Here is a 17655-nt window from a genome sequence, read left to right as displayed (position 1 = left end):
ATAGGATCTTCACTTTGAAGAATCTCTTCTTGGATCTCTGATCGTATGATTGTGGTATAAAGATCCCAGTTAGCTTTTTTGTAGTTTAGGTGTTCAGGCTGGGAAGTGTTTATAAAGGTAGAAGGAGTTAATATAGTTGGAAAATGATCACTACCATATAGGTCTTCAAGTACTTCCCACTCATAATCTAAGACTAATGAGGGGTCGCAAACAGCCAGATCTAAACAGGACAGTTTGCCGGTGGATAACTGAATATAAGTTGGAGTTTTAGTATTTAAGCAACATAAATTTAGTTCTGTAAAAATATTTTCAAGAAGTAGACCCCAGGCAGATGTTTCTTCACTTCCCCAAAGTGGGGAATGACCATTTAAATCGCCCAAAAGCAAAAAAGGCTTTGAAAGTTGAGAAAATAGGTCAAAAAGATCTTGTTTATGAACAGGGATGGAAGGGGGTAAATATAAGGAACAAATGGTAATAGTTTTTTCCAGAGATACACGTGCAGCTACAGCCTGTAAAGTAGTATTTAGTTTAAGCGAACTATGAAGAAGAGAATTATGTATTAATAAAGATACTCCTCCCGTTACACCTTCATTTTTCAGTTGAGCAGATTTGGAAATAACATTGAAGCCTGTAACAGAGAAAGTGTGGTCATCTCTCTGCAGAGTTTCCTGCAAAGCTAGCACACACGGTTTTAGCTGTTTACAAAGTACCTGTAACTCTTGAAAATTCGCCCTGATTCCTCGGATGTTCCATTGAAGAATAGAGCTTTCCATCAGATGTTATACAGAAGATGTTTCCATATCACCATCCGATTCACTCAGAGGTTCAAATGGATTTTTGGCCGCGACAAGCCTTTCCTGACTAGATGTTTTCGCTTTTTGAGAGTTGGATGAGTGGCCTTTCGTTTTCGATTCCTTTCCCGAGGACAATCGAGATGCTGAAGGCTTCCTACTAGGAGGAGGAGGGTTTCCCTTCACCGCAGACCCGGATGTTCGAGAAGGAATGTTGGATCTTCCACCCGTAGGTGGGCCCGTCTTGTCATGAACAGTTTTGCTCCTTTCCTGTTTACTTTCAGTCTGACTTGTCTGGACTGATTGTGAGGCAGTTGTGGGGGTCATCTGCTGAGCAGTCTGACTGCCTGAGCTTTTCTTTATCAGAGTTGTGGGCGTTGCGCCCTTGACCCAGGTCACTTCCGTCTGGCATGAAACAGTAGATGATTTAACCTTCTGTGATTTCTGGAGCGCGTCGGAGTATGATAGTACCGACAGTGGTGCTACAAGTTTTTTTGCTTCATAGAAAGGTATTTTCTTTTCTGTAGCCAATCTTGTGATTTCATGTTCTCTCTTCCATACTGGACAGTCTCTTGAAGAAGAGTGATGGGCAGCCCTGCAGTTAGCACAACAGACCGGATCTTGACACGGCCCACTATGTTTTGCCTTTGCGCATGATCCACAAATCTCTCCAGGACATCTCCCGCTGACATGTCCAAATTTTTGACATCTGAAGCATTTCATTGGAGAAGGAACATACAGTGAAACCTTTACTCTCAGAAACCCTACTTTCACCGACTCTGGAAGGACGGGAGAACAGAAGGTCAAGAAGAAAGTATTTGTAGGAACTCTGATATCTCCTTTTTTGATTGTAACGCGATGGACATCAGTTACTCCTTGTGATTTCATTTCGGATTTTATCTCCGTCTCAGAGATCCCTTTCAATTCAGGGCATCGGATGACGCCCTTTGATGAATTGAGAGTTCTATGAGGAGACACCTTGATTGGTCTGTCCACAAAAGAGGTTGCCTGAAGCATCTTGTCACTTTGTCTTTTTTTCTCACACTTGACCAAAAATGTTTTGGTTTTTTTGTTTGTGTGGACGTTTTTGGAGATTCCTGCAATCCCCGCAAATGCTTTCTCCACAATAAAAGGGCTGAGATCAGTCACTGGTTTTTCAGGGTCTGTGCCCTCAATCACCAGCCATGCAGGCCAGTTTCCAGAAATCTTTCTTGTCTCCTCTTCTGAATCTGAGGACAATCTGTCCTCAGACATCTTTCTTCTTTTGGGGGTTGAGGTATGTTTTGAATCCATAATTTTTCTTGGAAAATTCATCTCTCCCCTACCCACCCACCATGGAGTCCAACAAGGGGTCAGAACTAAAGAAAAACTTTGTTCCTTCCAGGCTTCAGGAGAGATATACGGCCCTCAGAGTTCAACCTAATCCATTGCAAAGGATAGTGCAAAGTTTCCGGGAACAGAAAACCCGACACTGCCAAAGTTCCAAACCAGGTCAAAAAACTGAAAACCTTGACCCAATCCCTCATGAGGAAGCCGCTTGGTACATGCAGGCCTCATGTACCTCCCGTCTAGGAGAGGTTGGAGCCAAAGTGACGTGTTGCAAGCTAGGCTTGCTCAATCACCAGGATCTCTTTCCCCACCGACACGGGTCGCATCGCACGGCAAACACGACGGACCTAAGGAGATCGCAGAGAAAAGGGAAGAAATGTGGAAAAGAAGACTTGAAGGGGAGTAGAAGACAGAACAGTACCGATCAAGGCAGATGATAATATAAAACCAAAATTTAAAAAAAGGAGGAGGAGAAGAGCTTACCATCATGAAAGAGCATGAGGTGAGGTGACCCTGGGAACTAAAAAGGAGAAAAAACCCCTGAGGACCCCCAGGGCAGACCCCAGGGGGGACTGGGTCATGATGATAAACACATTCTGAAAACAAGTGAGTGCTCAAAGGCTGCCTTTTTCCATTTAGAACCTGGCATTTCAAAGAAGCTAGCAATGGGAAATGAACTTTTGGGAGAAACTGACTAACTCTTAGCCTGTCTTCCAGTCAGTAAAAACAAATCTTTCAAAATACCAGGCAAGCAGAAGCACTGTCATAGCAAATATGATTGTTGTAAGAAAAAAAATAACTTTATACGACAAAGCAGCCATGAAGTGGAATTCAATTCAACGTTCTTGAGTAAATTTAAGTTAATGACAATCCAGCCTGAAATACAACTGAAAGTGAAAGTATGTTCTCTTTAATAAAGAGTTTCAACTGCAGTGTAAAATGTTAGTTAATTGATCACTCCAATCTACTCACCCACCCAACCAGGGAGGCTGTGATGGGTTATTACTGGAATTAGAACTGACCTGCAATGTACCATTGCTAAGATGCAATACAATTGCACTTCGTGTGCGGAACCATGTTCTCAAGAATGGCAGTCTCATCATCTCATCAGAGTCACGAGGGGTCATATTAGCACCAGCCTGAAACAATACAGCAACAGAAATCAACTCAATAAAGTGAAAGGTTCAGTTTTAAATGTTTACCAGAAACACTACAAAATAAACAGCAATAGCTTTAACAAGTGTTTCACTGGTTTAGAAATAAAGAAAAAAAGAAAGTAATTTTGTTCTCCATGCTGATATAAATGACAACATATCAAGTGATGGCCATATTGTTCAGGGGAAAACTAGAAACATGTAATATCCAATTTCATCAAGTGTTCAGGCACATCAATAACCAACCAGAACATGAAGGAGCCCAGTCAGTCACTCTACAGAAGTCAAAACCAGTGCATGGGATCTATCTGGCAGAAAGTTTGTGGAGGAACAGGAGGAATGAAGCCAAAAAAATGGTTTAAAAGTCACCTTGAATTTTGTGCTATCTAAAGGACAAATATATTCTCTTTGAGACAAAGTTCAAATCTTTCATGTGACAAGGACAATAGCAGTGACAATTGTGACAGATTTTCATGGATATGACTAGCAGTGTGGCACTGAGATAAATGTGAGGCACTACTCGGTGAGTACCTGCATGATGTGCATACTCTGCAAGCTAAAAACTGTCCTCCATGTGGTACATACTTACATGCATTGTGTTTGACCCCAAATTCACCTGTTTTACACTCGAGTGTCACCAGAGATGTCATCCTATATTGTCAACAGGGTCAAAGATAACTTCTCACATCAATTCTGTCCACAACAGTATATGACAATCTTAGTGTACTGTTATGAGCCTCATTGTCGTAAGTCTCTGAAATAAGTACCCTGCTTCATACTTTCTTTCTCTTCTCTAAATCCAGGAATGAAGGGAATATACATGTCATAGGAATCTGGGAACAAGGGGGAGTAATGGTTCCCAGAAAAATAGGGACGAAAGAGTTATGAGAGCTGTGCAGGGAGGAGGGGGAAACAGAGAAAGGGAGGAGGAGGACAGGCGGACATATTTTGACAATCAGGATTTATATCATGCTCTTACAGTTTTTTGGCCCACTGCTCCTGTACATCAGCACAATGGTGGCATAAGCATTTGCCAAAACAATCTGGCTTCAAACACCAACCTCAATGTAAGATTTTCTCCTCTGACCCATCCATTTCGAAATCATTATTCCCACTTGTTTTTCATAGTGGTGTTGTCAACAAATTCCGTAGAAAGATCAGCTTCTGACATGATTGGCATTTTTTCCACTGTGGGACTGACTTGTATTGATCTTTTGGAAACCGTTTTCAAAACCCTACATGTTTAGGGGTTGGTCAGGAATAAGCTTTTTCTCTGCAAATGTGGTGCAGAGTATATGGATGCTTAGGGACACTTCACAAAAGAACACATCCATTTTCAATTCTGGCTGATCTTGGGCAATCACCACTGATGACTGATTTTGTTGTTTCACAAAAAAAGCAGACGTTTTGTTTCTGGTGAAAATCCATGAACTGTTGCATCCAAGAGAGGAATGTTGCACCCATACCCGAGTATTTGTATTCGTATTCACAACAGATTTCTCTGTGTGAAATTCGGGCTGCTCTCCCCAGGGAGAGCGCGTCGCTACACTACAGCGCCACCCTTTTTTTTTTTCCTGCGTGCAGTTTTATTCGAAGTGGATTTTTCTACAGAATTTTGCCAGAATTTTACCCTTTTGCTGCCGTGGGTTCTTTTATGTGCACTAAGTGCATGCTGCACACAGGACCTCGGTTTATCGTCTCATCCGAATGACTAGCGTCCAGACCAAAACTCAAGGTCTAGTGGAGGGGAAGAAAATATCGGCGAGAGCCGTGATTTGAACCACCGCGCAAAGATTCTCTCGCTTCCTAGGCGGACGTTCCTCTTGGCCACCACTCCACATAAGAGTAACAGGCAAACATCACAGAAATCACACTGATCTGAAAGCAGAAATATTCAATCATCATCCTTCTTACCTTCAGAAGATGTTCATTCATGTAGTTTCTGAAGTACTTGAGCAGTGTGACTTTCTTGTTGAGAGTCTCAGGAAACACTTTGAGTGTGTGGTAATGCTCCTGTCCATCTCTCTCAATATAATGGATGTTCCTGGTAAATACAACAAATCAATGAATAAAGCATACTGTCTATGTCTGTTATATTCACAGAAACATGCAATGAAATCTGAACATTTTTCAATGATACTATGAATACTGAATTATGTTTTTTGTCCTTTTTTATTTTTATTTTTTACCCCTTCTCTATTGTTAATATGCTTTGTTTTCTTGCTTTTTTATTTAATCAGCAAAGCTAGCAAAGTAATGTTCAAAATTATTCAGAACAGATTACAACCGCAATCAGATACAATCACTGCTGAAGAACAAGCTGGTTTTGGCAAAGGCAGAAGTACCATCAAACAAATCTTCAGTCTGTGAACCGTTTGCAAAAAAACACCAACACCAGAGGGAATTCTACAATGTCAATGACGATGTTCGTCCTTTGGATTTGAAGATGACCATGACTTCAAATATCAGATGGAAGATCGGTGGCTGTGGGTCTGGAGGTGACTGATGAGGCCAATCCTGTCCCTGAGGGCTCGCCCACTTGTGGGACACAAATGAGTGGGTGCTGTCATGGCAGTGAATGATGCTCAGGCCTTGCTCACAGCACGCTTTCGTTGCGCCTCGGTGATGCACCTGGCTTCAGCTGCACTGGCTCCTGTGGTGATCTTGCTGCACCAAGCTGGACGGACCAGAGCAAGCATCTCCCACTTGGATGTCGATGACCAGGTCTTTGAAGGACGCTTTGAGGCAGTCTTTGTAGCGTTTCTTCTATTCTCCAACTGAGCACTACCAAACATCCATGTATATGTCAATATAGACTTCAAGAAAGCGCTGGACAGAGTCTGGCAGGAAGCACAAGGAGCCACAATGAAAAATCTCAACATCGGGCAAAAACCTGTCAACACCATCCAGCCACTTGACTCCAAAGCAACCAGTGCGATACTCACACAAGGTGCTATGGGAGAGATGCCAAATCTCTTGGCAGGCTGAGGTTTAAAAACACTCCCATCACAACTCTATTTCAATCTTACTAAGCCACAGCAACCAGATTCTTTTGGAAGCATGTACTCTTGCTATATTTCATTTCAAATACAAATGGACCTGTATCTTGAGTTGATGGAACATCCAGCAGCAAAAAAGCTTTCCAGCCATGTAGTTGTCCTTTTATCTTTTATTTACCCAAAAATAGTCAATAATATAAGGAGTACAAAATCAATAAAAACAAGAAGCAAAGCATTCATGGTTCACATCCAATTGCCTCTAAAGGTTTAACAGTGATGAATCCTACACAGTAAGGTAAGTAGATATATTTACTAAGTCGTTCATGGACATTATGCACTTTGTGATAAGACTTGCATAAAGCTTCCTCCAAATAATTTTCAAAATTCAGTGAAATCTTTTCGAACATATATTCTTTTATACATGTGATCCACATCATGATTTCAGTTGACAACTTGAGCTGCCTAAGCACTGATTTAGGCAGTGGCACTTACTGGCTGGTGTCATCTTGACAACTGTCATCTTTACAAATGTCTTGTTTCATTGTTTTACGGGTGATATATGTACAAATAAACTCATTATTTGTGTTTGGTCATTTGTGATCAAAATTAGAGGACGGAAGTGACCTATTACATACCAGATGCGCAAAAGAAACATGCAATATCACAAAGGACAATACTTTTACCAAGAAATCAATCTTTTGTGCAAATGTAAATAATGTATGAATTTTTTTCCTCCAATGTTAATCTGAACTGTTTTCCGCTGACTGTGTGTGTGAGTGTGAGTGGTTGAGTGAGGTTAGTAAATTTTGAGTGTGGCTACTTCAGAATGGATGATTGCCAATGCATTCAGTCTAAATAGAAAGGCGCCATATAAATGCCATTCACTAGTATTGAAACCTTTACATTGAGAATACAATATTAGTCTTTCTATGCCACAAGTCATATAAAATTCAATGTTTTCTAAATGTGATGCAGCACGCGAAAACCAGAAAACAATATGCTCAAGGCACATCACATGAGTAAAATATAACATTTTACTTAAAAATTATAATCCCAAGTAATGAGTAACAACTATGCCATTCATTCAACGTACAGTCACCTCAACCATGTAGTGAACACCCATATACTGAAAGATCTATGCATCAACATAACTTTCATACTAAACAAAATAAATTACTATTTTAGCAAAATGAGAACATTACTACTTTTTATCAATGTGTCAATTTATAAGGTATATGTGCTAAAGTTTAGTGAAAAAGAAAAGGAAATTTTCTACCTAAAATTACATTTAAGTAACATACTTACCATGACCCACTAGTGCAGACTCCAGCAGGTGTCTGACATTCCTGTCCTGTGCAAACTACTATTCACCCATGCGGAGAAATCGAAAGTAGCTATGGCCGATAACCTCCCGGAAGTAGGTAACCTCCCGGAAGTAGGTAACCTCCCCTTTGCCCCCCTGACTAACGCCCTCTTTTTACGGCAAATCACCACAAGCAGCACAGTGTGCAGGGAGAACAGAAAGCGGGGAGGAACGGGAGGGTCTTAAATGTGGGTCACAGTATGTTACTTAAACGTAATTTTAGGAAGAAAATTTCCTTTTAATTACACATACTTAACTGTGACCCACTAGTGCAGAAAGGCATGACAAGGTGGACGGCTCATCTGTTCTATTGTCAGTGCACTGCAATGGCCTGTTGTGTGACCACCACAGAGGCAACGCCTCTTGGGCCATCGTCCCTAAAGCAATAGATGTCCCTCAAGTAGAATTTGATGAAGGTAGAGTGTACTGTGTCACCTAAGGATATTGGTGCGGGCAAAGAAGACAGGTCCGCAGCTGTATTGTGGGAGAGGTCTGTGGACCACAGCTGTGCTGATAAATGTAGCGCAAAGAAAATCAGGTCAGTGTGTTGAATCCACACTTTATTGAGAGCCCTTCGAATCAAAGGAAGGGAAGGAAACACGTACCCTATAGGGTTGTCTCACTTGCAAGGAGGTGCACATGTGGTTTGATCTGATGATTCCGCATCGGTTGTGGGCCGACAGTGGAAGTGATATGTGTGTTTGAAGGAAACTGTGGCATGAAACAGAGGTAGCCCACCATGTTGGGCTTGCCTTAGGCGTGACAGCCAGATCTGTAGAGCTCCTCCATGCGAGCTGACAGGCGATGGGCATTCCCCCCACCACTTTTTTGTTGCTGCCAAAAAACAGCACTGGCATGTTGCCTATGCATAGAATGGCGGACATTTGGCAACAAGAGACTTGAGGTCCCTGGTGTCTCTGGGACAAGGCTGTGTAATTGCCCAGGTAGGTACCATCACGAAGGGGCATACAGAAGGCTTGGAGGCTTCTCTACATGAGTGTGGCATGTTGGAACAACCTGCAGAAAGTTGTCGACAGTCAATGGCTGGGTTGGATCGGGATGTGGGAGTGCACTTCATGTGCCTCCAGGTCACTGAGTCTCATTCTGTGGTGGAATTCCTAATGGAAGAGGGTTTCCATGGGGAAATTTTTTGCTGAAGGTTCTTTAGTGAGAAAGGGAACCAGATCCATGACAGGTCTCTGGCTGTGTGTGGTGCACACTAAGTCTGGGATGGAGCGGGGTGGGGGCAGGGAGAAAATTGGCTCTAGATGTGTTATACTGGCCATTTACATCAAATCAATGATCTGACATACATTTACGGTATGGCCAACAGCAAAGTGAGAGCTGCATTATCAGTGGTTTCTTAGTTGCAAAGGGAAATCGTTTGCAGCTTAGTCTTTCATGAAGGACTATGTCTCTCACACTGGAAGTCAAACTGCACTGGGACTTAGTGCTGTAGCCTTGGGGGCTAACTTGCCTTTGGGATCTGTCCCAATGGTGACAGTCCTAAGGCCTCTTGATCGAGGGAGTGGGGATGCAACTTGGGCAAAACACTCTCTACTATAAATTGTATAATCAAATTCCAGCCCGAATAGTCAGGACAGCAGTTGCTTCCTCTGCTGTTCTGATGGTCATTGTCGTACACGACTGATTATCATATACTGGTCCTAGGAGGGCACCAATCAGCATGGGTAAATCAGGAAACAGCTGCTGTGTGCTTGAGGGATGAAAGTGTCCACCATGCAGGTTCTGCTGAAATGTAAGGAAGCCAGAAGGAGTTGACGGGGTCTTGTGGTGCAACCGTGTGTCTGAAAGACATGGTGCTTGCTTCCAAAGTGACAACAAAGTCATCCTCTGACAGGCCCTTGACTGAAGGCTGGGACTGCATGATGGGATAGCCTGTCTAGGCTAGAAACCCCTGGAAGTGTCTCATTGGAAAGACAGTGCTTGAGAAGGAATGCCCATCTGTAACCACAACAGTGGTTGTGTGTTGAGGCTCAAAGGATCAGGCAGGGAAGACCAAGTGCAGAAAGTGCTTTCCAACGCCAATAGTTTGAGATGTCAATGCTGGATCTCTGTTCAAGCAAGGTGATGGGGTGAACTAATGGGCTTGAATGCGGCATGTGCCATGCTGGTATGAGTGGGCAGAAAGGTACGCCCCTGTGGCTAATGAACAGTTCGTTGTGCTTTGTGAGACGCATCCATCCTCGTCAATATGCCTTTCTCCCGAGTATAGAGGAAAACACTTATTACCCAGGCCTTCTGCTACTAGTGAGGAGTGGAAGAGATGGACTTAGTGTGGTTGTCTCCTGCCCGGTGGGCAGTTTTTGGGCCTGCTTAAACTTGGAAGGCAAAGACATACACCCCTTCATGGGAGGGCTGGCTAGGATGTAGGGCCCGTGTGCAGCTGTTGTCACTACTACAGTGGTGCAAACCAAGGGTTGTTGTAGGCAAGGGAGGAAAGAAGGGATGCCTTACAAATTTGGAAGGAATGAAGGGCATGTGTGTCCGGAGTGGCACCTCTAAGCTGGACTGCCTCATCCCTCCTTGTACCAGGTTAGGGCATCTCTAGCCCTGTGGGTGATTCTTGTAGGCAAATGAGTTGGGTTGCCTTGTCCCTCCATGCACCAAGAGAGGGCATCCTTAGCCCTATGGGTGGGAAGGGACTGTGTGTGGGTCCCTAAGGACCAGCCACTACTGATATGTGAAGGAGCATACATTCAGGTGTGAATGAGGCAGTTTTGTCTGTGAGTGCAGTCGTCCTCCGAAAGCAAGGTAGGGATGAATTTATGAAAATGAATACATATATGTGCAAAGGGATTGCAAACTTCCATCAACTCAAGTGATGATGTCAGGAATATGCCAATGACAAGAGATCAAGTCACAAGAAATAAGCGGCTGTATAAGCATACATGTAGCGTGCACAGATATACCCAAGTAAATGGGTAGGTGTGCATAATCAGTAATGGAAAGGAATCTGTGTATGCACCTATATATTATAAGAGATGTACTTACACATATGAGTAATGTGCCAGTATGTAGATGCAGAGTTCTGGACATTGTGAACAGAATGACGCCAATGGAAGTGTTCATATACTGCTATGTAGGGAATCTCAATGAACAGATGTCAATGAATAGAGATAGAAATATAATTATACGTTAATATGAAAATCGTATGAACCTATCCCGTAAGCACACACACATGTGTATACCGAGGCATAAGTATACATCTATAAGTGTAAATAGAAATGTGTATAAATGTAGCAAGATAGTGTGTGTGTGTATGTATATATAAATTTTTTATTTTTTTATTTTTTTTTTTTATGGGCGTTGTTGTTGTTGATTCTGATAGTAAATCAAGAAGAATAGAAAGGGAAATATTGTGAGTTATTTCCTATTATTGTGTATAACAAGAAAAGAATGGTAATAGGATTGGCTGCCTGCAGAGGACTGTGTCCAAGCATGGGGGGATGAAGAACCCAAAAGTTCAGTGGCCAATAGCCTGAGAAACAGCAAGAAAGGTGCAGTTGCTGTGCAAAGTTGTGTAGAGCCCATGAATGGGCAGCAGGACCCAATGAGAAACTGAAAAAACATCGCTGGTGGACAGCACTCGGGGCAGGAGTGACATGCTGTGCAGGTGGAAGGGAAGTAACTACAGCGTCAACCACCTAGGATACTAATACGGAGTTGCCTCCCTTGGCGCCAATTATCAGCAAAAAGGATGGTGTCTCTAGAGCACATATCCCCTGGTGTGACGTTTCCTTGCTGTAGAGGGAGGAGTGTCATGCTGCATGTGGGAGTCCGTGGTTTGACACAGGTGAATACGGCCGCAAGAAGGATAATTATAATGTCCCTTGGTGCTGTGGGCATCCCTACCCGAATCGGTCGCCATCGGATGCGAGATGGGACATGTGGCATGACGGCGCCGTAAGCCTGTGTTATGGGCATCGTGGGGATGGCAAGTCCGTCGGCTTGCCGTGGGATGTTCATCCCCCTGTAGCTGAACAGCGGTCCAATCTCGCGAATAGTTCCTGCAAGAGGACCGACGTTCAGCTGTTGTGTGTTGACAGATAAAGGGATAGACAAGATCGGCCCGAGCACTGCCAAGTGGTAGGATCGAGTTATCAAGAGGCACTCCGATATGGAATTGCCGATATTAGTCTCGGTAACAGCAGAGTTACGCAGTGAGGCAGAAGAAACCAGCACTGCCGAAGTTTAATGGGCCATGCACACACCTGCTCTGTGGGCAAGGGGCGGAGCAGGCGCAAAGTGTGGCACCAGTGCATAATTACTGCAGCAAGTTAACAATGGGTTGCTGGTTGTTTGATTGAGCAGCTTGCTGAGACGCCATTAGTGGATGGGAAACAGCAGCAACTGGCAGTGTGGCAGATGGGGTCATCACCGCATAGCTTGGAGGGACCGTGCACGCACCCGCACTGTAGGCGAGGGGCTGGCTGGTAGAAGGGAAGTAACTGCGGTGGTCACCAGCAAGGGTGCCGAAGCAGGAGTTGTCTCCTTTGGATCGGACGCTCGGGACAAGGGGAGGGTGCACGCACATGGTCAAGCGTGTCCCCTATTGGTCCACCTTCCTCCCTACACATGGGGAGGGCATCCCTAAGCGCCTCGGTCGCCATAGGATCCGAGACGGAAGAGGCATGCCGCGTGGGGGGCGTGTGATCTGATGTTATGGCCGCCGCTATGGACGCATCGCACATAGGGCCCAGTCCAGCGTGCGGATCCAAAACCAGTGTATGGTGTTGTTTTCCCAAAGGAATTATGGCACATTCCATTGTTGAGACTGTGGGCATGGGCAAAGTGATAGAGGAAATCGACTCGGGCGTCCTGCCGACTGGCAGGGCCAAGAAAACGCTGATTGCGTCAAGTTCATTCACGAATTGAAATGAGTAGCATCAATGGCACCACTGACCTGAGCGTGGGGTAATGAACCCCTAGAAGTCACCGGAGGAGGTGCAGGAGGAGGTGGTGGAGGTCTGGAGTCGACCAGAGGGAGCGGAGGAAGTGGAGGAGGTGGCGGGTTGGCGTTGTTGATAAGACCAGAAGTAGAAGGCCCAGAGTGTCCACGAATCGATTGCGATCGTGCCTTAACTTTAGCCTGATCTCCCAATCGAACCACATAATTATGTGATCTGGTTGAAGATATAATTTGACAAAAAACAAGAAAGCCAGAGAATCGACAGACAGAAAATACGAAAAAAAAACGTAGCCATATGAAGAGCACAGGAACAGGAGTCATGATGGCTGCCAGAAAATGAGGGCGCTAGTCAGGGGGGCAAAGGGGAGGTTACCTACTTCCGGGAGGTTATCGGCCGTAGCTACTTTCGTTTTTTCCGCATAGGCGGATAGTAGTTTGCACAGGACAGGAATGTCAGACCCCTGCCAGAGTCTGCACTAGTGGGTCACGGTTAAGTATATGTAATTTAATTAAAATACTGCTGACACATTCATGATTGCTTGTGCCCTTCCTGGAAGAGTATTGTCACTATAACTGGTATATGTGGAAAGTACTAGTTTTGAAAAAAAAAATCTTATGCCAAATTTGCAAAGTATTTCCTGAGAAAACAAATTTGTTAAGTTTACCATGTGCACACACACACTGCAAACATGGTGATACACAGAGACAACCTAAACAGGGTTATTATAGACTCACTTTGTTTCCACAAAAAGCAAAAAAACAAAGTAGGATAATGGAAATCCGTAATATCTCCCATCTAGAGTAGCTACAAACACTTGGGAAAACAGGTACTCACATGACCACAAAAAGATATATATATATATATATCAGGCATGAGATTGGGAAATTGTGATTGAGTCTGAAAGTTGGGGGCCTGGGGGCCGCAGAAGGCCCCCAGTGGGGGTCCATGGGGCAATGCCCCTGGTGGGGGTCTGGTGGGGGGCCCCTGGAGCTGAAGGTTTTTCTCAATTTCAAACCATAAAATCTGCACTTGCGGGCCACTGATGCTGCTGAGGTATTCCAACCCATAGAAGACAAAAAATCAGTCCAATTCTTCCTAAACTGAAGTGTTTTTGCTTTCAAACCTGTAAAAGTCAGCTTTGAAGGACATAATTTTCACAATCTTGTCTCGTGTGTGTGTGTGTGTGTGTGTGTGTGTGTGTGTGTGTTTCAATGCAACTCTCTGTGTGTATGTGAGAAAGAGAGACAGACAGACAGATGGACAAAGAGACTGAGAATGGGGTCGGGCGGGACATGGGAGGAAAGAGTTAAAGTTTGTGTGTGTGCATGTATGTGCACTGCTTTAAATACAACTCTCTGTGTGTTAAACTCTTTGTGTGAGTGAGTTAGTGTGTGTGTTTGTGTGTGTGTGAGGCTGAGGAATTGTCCAGGAGAGTTTCCTCTGAAAATTGGTCAGGGTCAAGGGTGGCAAAACTCCATTGCCAAAAACAAAATTAGTGATTTTTAAGAAGTTTGGGGGGTCTCTCTCTCGTTCGTTCGTTCACGTGGGCGTGTGTGATTAAGCTCTGTGTGATTGTGTGAGCACTCGTGCACATGTGCAAGTGTGAAGGAGAGAGATAAAATAAAAAACAGTATTTTTTTCAAAGAGTATGTGTGTGTGTGTATGTGGGTGCGCACGCACATTCAATTCAGCTCTGTGTCTGTGCGTGTGTGCATGTGTAACTGACTTTGGTAATCTGGCTATAGGTCTCAAATCTAAATAAACTGACTCTTGCCATGAACTGTCTATACCGCAGCTTGGGCTGTCAGAAAAAGCACTGACATCAATTGCTACAAAGTTTGTTTCAATCGCAATAACGTTACGTGTGTAGAAAGTGGTGGCAGTTTTTGCTGAATGAACAGAGGGTCAAGCATATGTACCCACGGCCCTTGTGGCTTGACAAGGATGGAGATCGTGCGCACCAGCTTTTACGTTTATCTGTGCGTGCGCGCAAGTTTGTGTGTGTGTGCGCGCGCTTGCTCTCACATGTCTGTGCATGTGTGTGATCGACCGCATGTTTGTGCATGTGCGCGCGTGCGTGCTTTTCATAGTGATATCAATGCGTGCCATGTAGGGATTGCCTTTCGTTATCGGCATTTTGACAACTTCAATCAACCATTAGGAAACTTTGTGACTTCAATTTTGGTGCTCTGACAAGTCACTGGATCGCCTCTCAAGGGGTCAACAAACGACGCTTTCGAAAGAGCATTCTGTTTTCATTTTTGACAGATCATCAGTAAACGATACAGAATGGCCTAGATCGGGTTTTCTTTTTCTTTTCTTCTAAAAAAGGGACGCTCCGTTTTTAATGTAAATCTGAAAACATATTTCTGTGCCTAGACTGAAGAGTTGCACCCATACAATCTGACACCAGTCGCGCTTGGCCTTGCCTGCGGCGTCGATTTTCTGAATAGAGTCGCATACCTGTAATTTTTTTTGTCCTTCACTTCTGTTTTCATGGTCTCATCTTGCCAGGCCCAGTTCCACTTATTTTTCACTCCTTTATCGATCTTTGCTTTGTGAGTTTTCGACGAAATCAGGTATCTTTGCAAGTCGTAAAGCCCGCGAGCAAAAGTTATGAAATCGATGACAGAAGAGCAACGGAACGCTTATTCTCAATTGGTTCGCTAATCCAAACATGGGGCATTTTAGCAAACGCTGTGGATCTGTCTTGTCGATCGGTCGGACTTCTTCTTCTGCGTTCATTCGTATGCACACGAGTGGACTTTTACGTGTATGACCGTTTTTACCCCGCCATGTAGGCAGCCATACTCCGTTTTCAGGGGTGTGCATGCTGGGTATGTTCTTGTTTCCATAACCCACCGAACGCTGACATGGATTACAGGATCTTTAATGTGCGTATTTGATCTTCTGCTTGCATATACACACGAAGGGGGTTCAGGCACTAGCAGGTCTGCACATATGTTGACCTGGGAGATCGTAAAAAATCTCCACCCTTTACCCACCAGGCGCCGTCACCGTGATTCGAACCCGGGACCCTCAGATTGACAGCCCAACGCTTTAACCACTCGGCTATTGCGCCCGTCGATCGGTCGGACAACGTTCGTGCAACCTTCGTTGGTTGGAAAAAAAACCTCACCCCACCCCCCACCCAACCCCCGATTTTCTCAACGGATTTATGCAAATCTCAAAAATGGCCTCTGGAGCCAATTTTCGGTTGGAAATCTGATATAGTCGGAAAAATCTCATGCCTGTATATATAAAAAATTTCATATTGGAGAAAGATTATCTCCCATTCTAATGCTACCATCCTTTCAGTGCTGACAAAGCATACTTACTCTCCATTAGCTAGGAGAATGAGTCGTGTTGAATCATTGAAAAGAACACCAACACTGTTGTCACACAGCTGATAGCCCAGGCCATACTTGTCTGAGTAGTCCACCCACTTGCTCACCCAGTAAATGGGAATGCAGGCTGGGTCTTCAGCTTCATCTGTATGTACACAATGACATCTGCTGATGAGGGGAGAATGCTTCAATTCAGTCTCAAAGTAATTTGCATATATATTTAATGAATACCATCACTCCCATCACTGTGAACAAAGTTATAATTAGATTACCATTGAATCTCTTTACTCTCTAAACTAAGTTTCACCGTCTGCAATAATTAACATTACAAGAAAGTGGACAAATGGTCAGCCCTGATTCTCACTGTGTTTCCAGAGTTTGATCCCTGGATTTCCCAGGTCAACATATGTGCAGATCTGTAAGTGCATGAATCCCCTTTGTGTGCATACACAAGTAGAAGATAAAATATGCACATCAAAGATCCTGTAAACATTTGGTGGATGATGGAAACAAGAGCATACCAAGCATTCACAACCCCCAAAAACTGAGTCTGGCTGCCTACATGCTGGAGTGAAAACAATCATACACGTAAAAGCCCACCCATACATGTACAAATGAATGTGGGAACTGTAGACCATGAATGCAGAAGAATTAAGCCAAAACTAGACAGACTGTCTGAAAGCTAATCTTTAGCCAAGCATCATAATACAGTGCAGAAGTATGCCACCTACCTTCAAGTGACAATCATATAACAGTTCAACAACTTACCAACTTGTGGTGCAAGTCTCTCTGAGGGTTTGGAGGCCACTACAGCTGACAGCTGACCACACAGGTCTGACAGCCAGTAGTCCATTGGTTCCTCTCCTGACACACATTATCACAAAATCACATATTAACCCCTTGAGTGCCATAGTACAGTACATATGTTTTCCCCCTGGCACTTAAGGGGTTAACTTTAATGCAAAGCTTTGTTGCAAACATTTTGTGAAACTGTAATTTACTTAAAACTTAAATTTCTCTTCCTCTTCTCATTCCTTTTTAACAACCATCTCCCAAACCAGGTCACTTTAGTAAACACTTGCTCCCTTCCTCCTCCGATATGCCTTCACTCACACACTCTCTCTCATATATATACACACTTGTCACATATGCATAATATGATATAATGGAAACAAGAAAACATTGTGGCCACACACTTTCAAATGTTTTGAACATGTATACATACATGCATGCACACTTAAGAAAAATCAAATCACCAGCTCTGCGCCCAGCATCTGGTTTAGCATCATTGTCCTTTGTAGTCATCTTCTCAACCTCTCTCTTCAGTGCAAATCCATCTGCAGTCTGTGGCCGCAAATCTGCAAGAAATATCCATATCAATCACTGCTTTGTTCAAATGTCAGACACAGGCACTGGAATAATGGTTGTGACCATTTTAGCTCAGTTTAAGTTTCTAATTTGGCCTATTTGTATCACCAACTATAAGCAGGGTCCATACAGGTTTACGTTTTCAAAATTCCATGACTTTTCCAAAAACTTTTAAATGCCATTTTCAGAAATTTCCATGACTACAAAGGAACTATTTTCTGAACAAAATGTATTTCTTCTGTTATCAAAATGACCAACTGGGTTGATAAAACATTAATGTGCTTTGCATGCCCAATGTGAAACAGAAAGACACAATAATAAAGTGATACACACAAGTGCATGCAATTAGTATTGTCCTAAAGTATCTTGG

General features: G+C 43.6%; 1 protein-coding gene across 1 annotated transcript in view; it reads right to left on the bottom strand.

Moving 5' to 3' along the window:
• Positions 1–17655, bottom strand: part of LOC143286823 (serine/threonine-protein kinase PLK1-like) — a 53211-nt gene that overhangs the window by 8504 nt on the left and 27052 nt on the right. The window contains exons 8-12 of the mRNA XM_076594632.1: positions 17174–17275; positions 16686–16781; positions 15909–16062; positions 5189–5318; positions 3143–3259 (exon numbers count right to left, since the gene is read on the bottom strand). Coding sequence (XP_076450747.1) covers positions 3143–3259; positions 5189–5318; positions 15909–16062; positions 16686–16781; positions 17174–17275 — 599 coding nt within the window. The remainder of the gene's footprint in view (positions 1–3142; positions 3260–5188; positions 5319–15908; positions 16063–16685; positions 16782–17173; positions 17276–17655) is intronic.

Source organism: Babylonia areolata, chromosome 10 (assembly GCF_041734735.1).
Source record: "Babylonia areolata isolate BAREFJ2019XMU chromosome 10, ASM4173473v1, whole genome shotgun sequence".
NCBI classification, from domain to species: Eukaryota; Metazoa; Mollusca; class Gastropoda; order Neogastropoda; family Buccinidae; genus Babylonia; species Babylonia areolata.
This window is presented reverse-complemented; position numbering and strand designations above follow the sequence as displayed.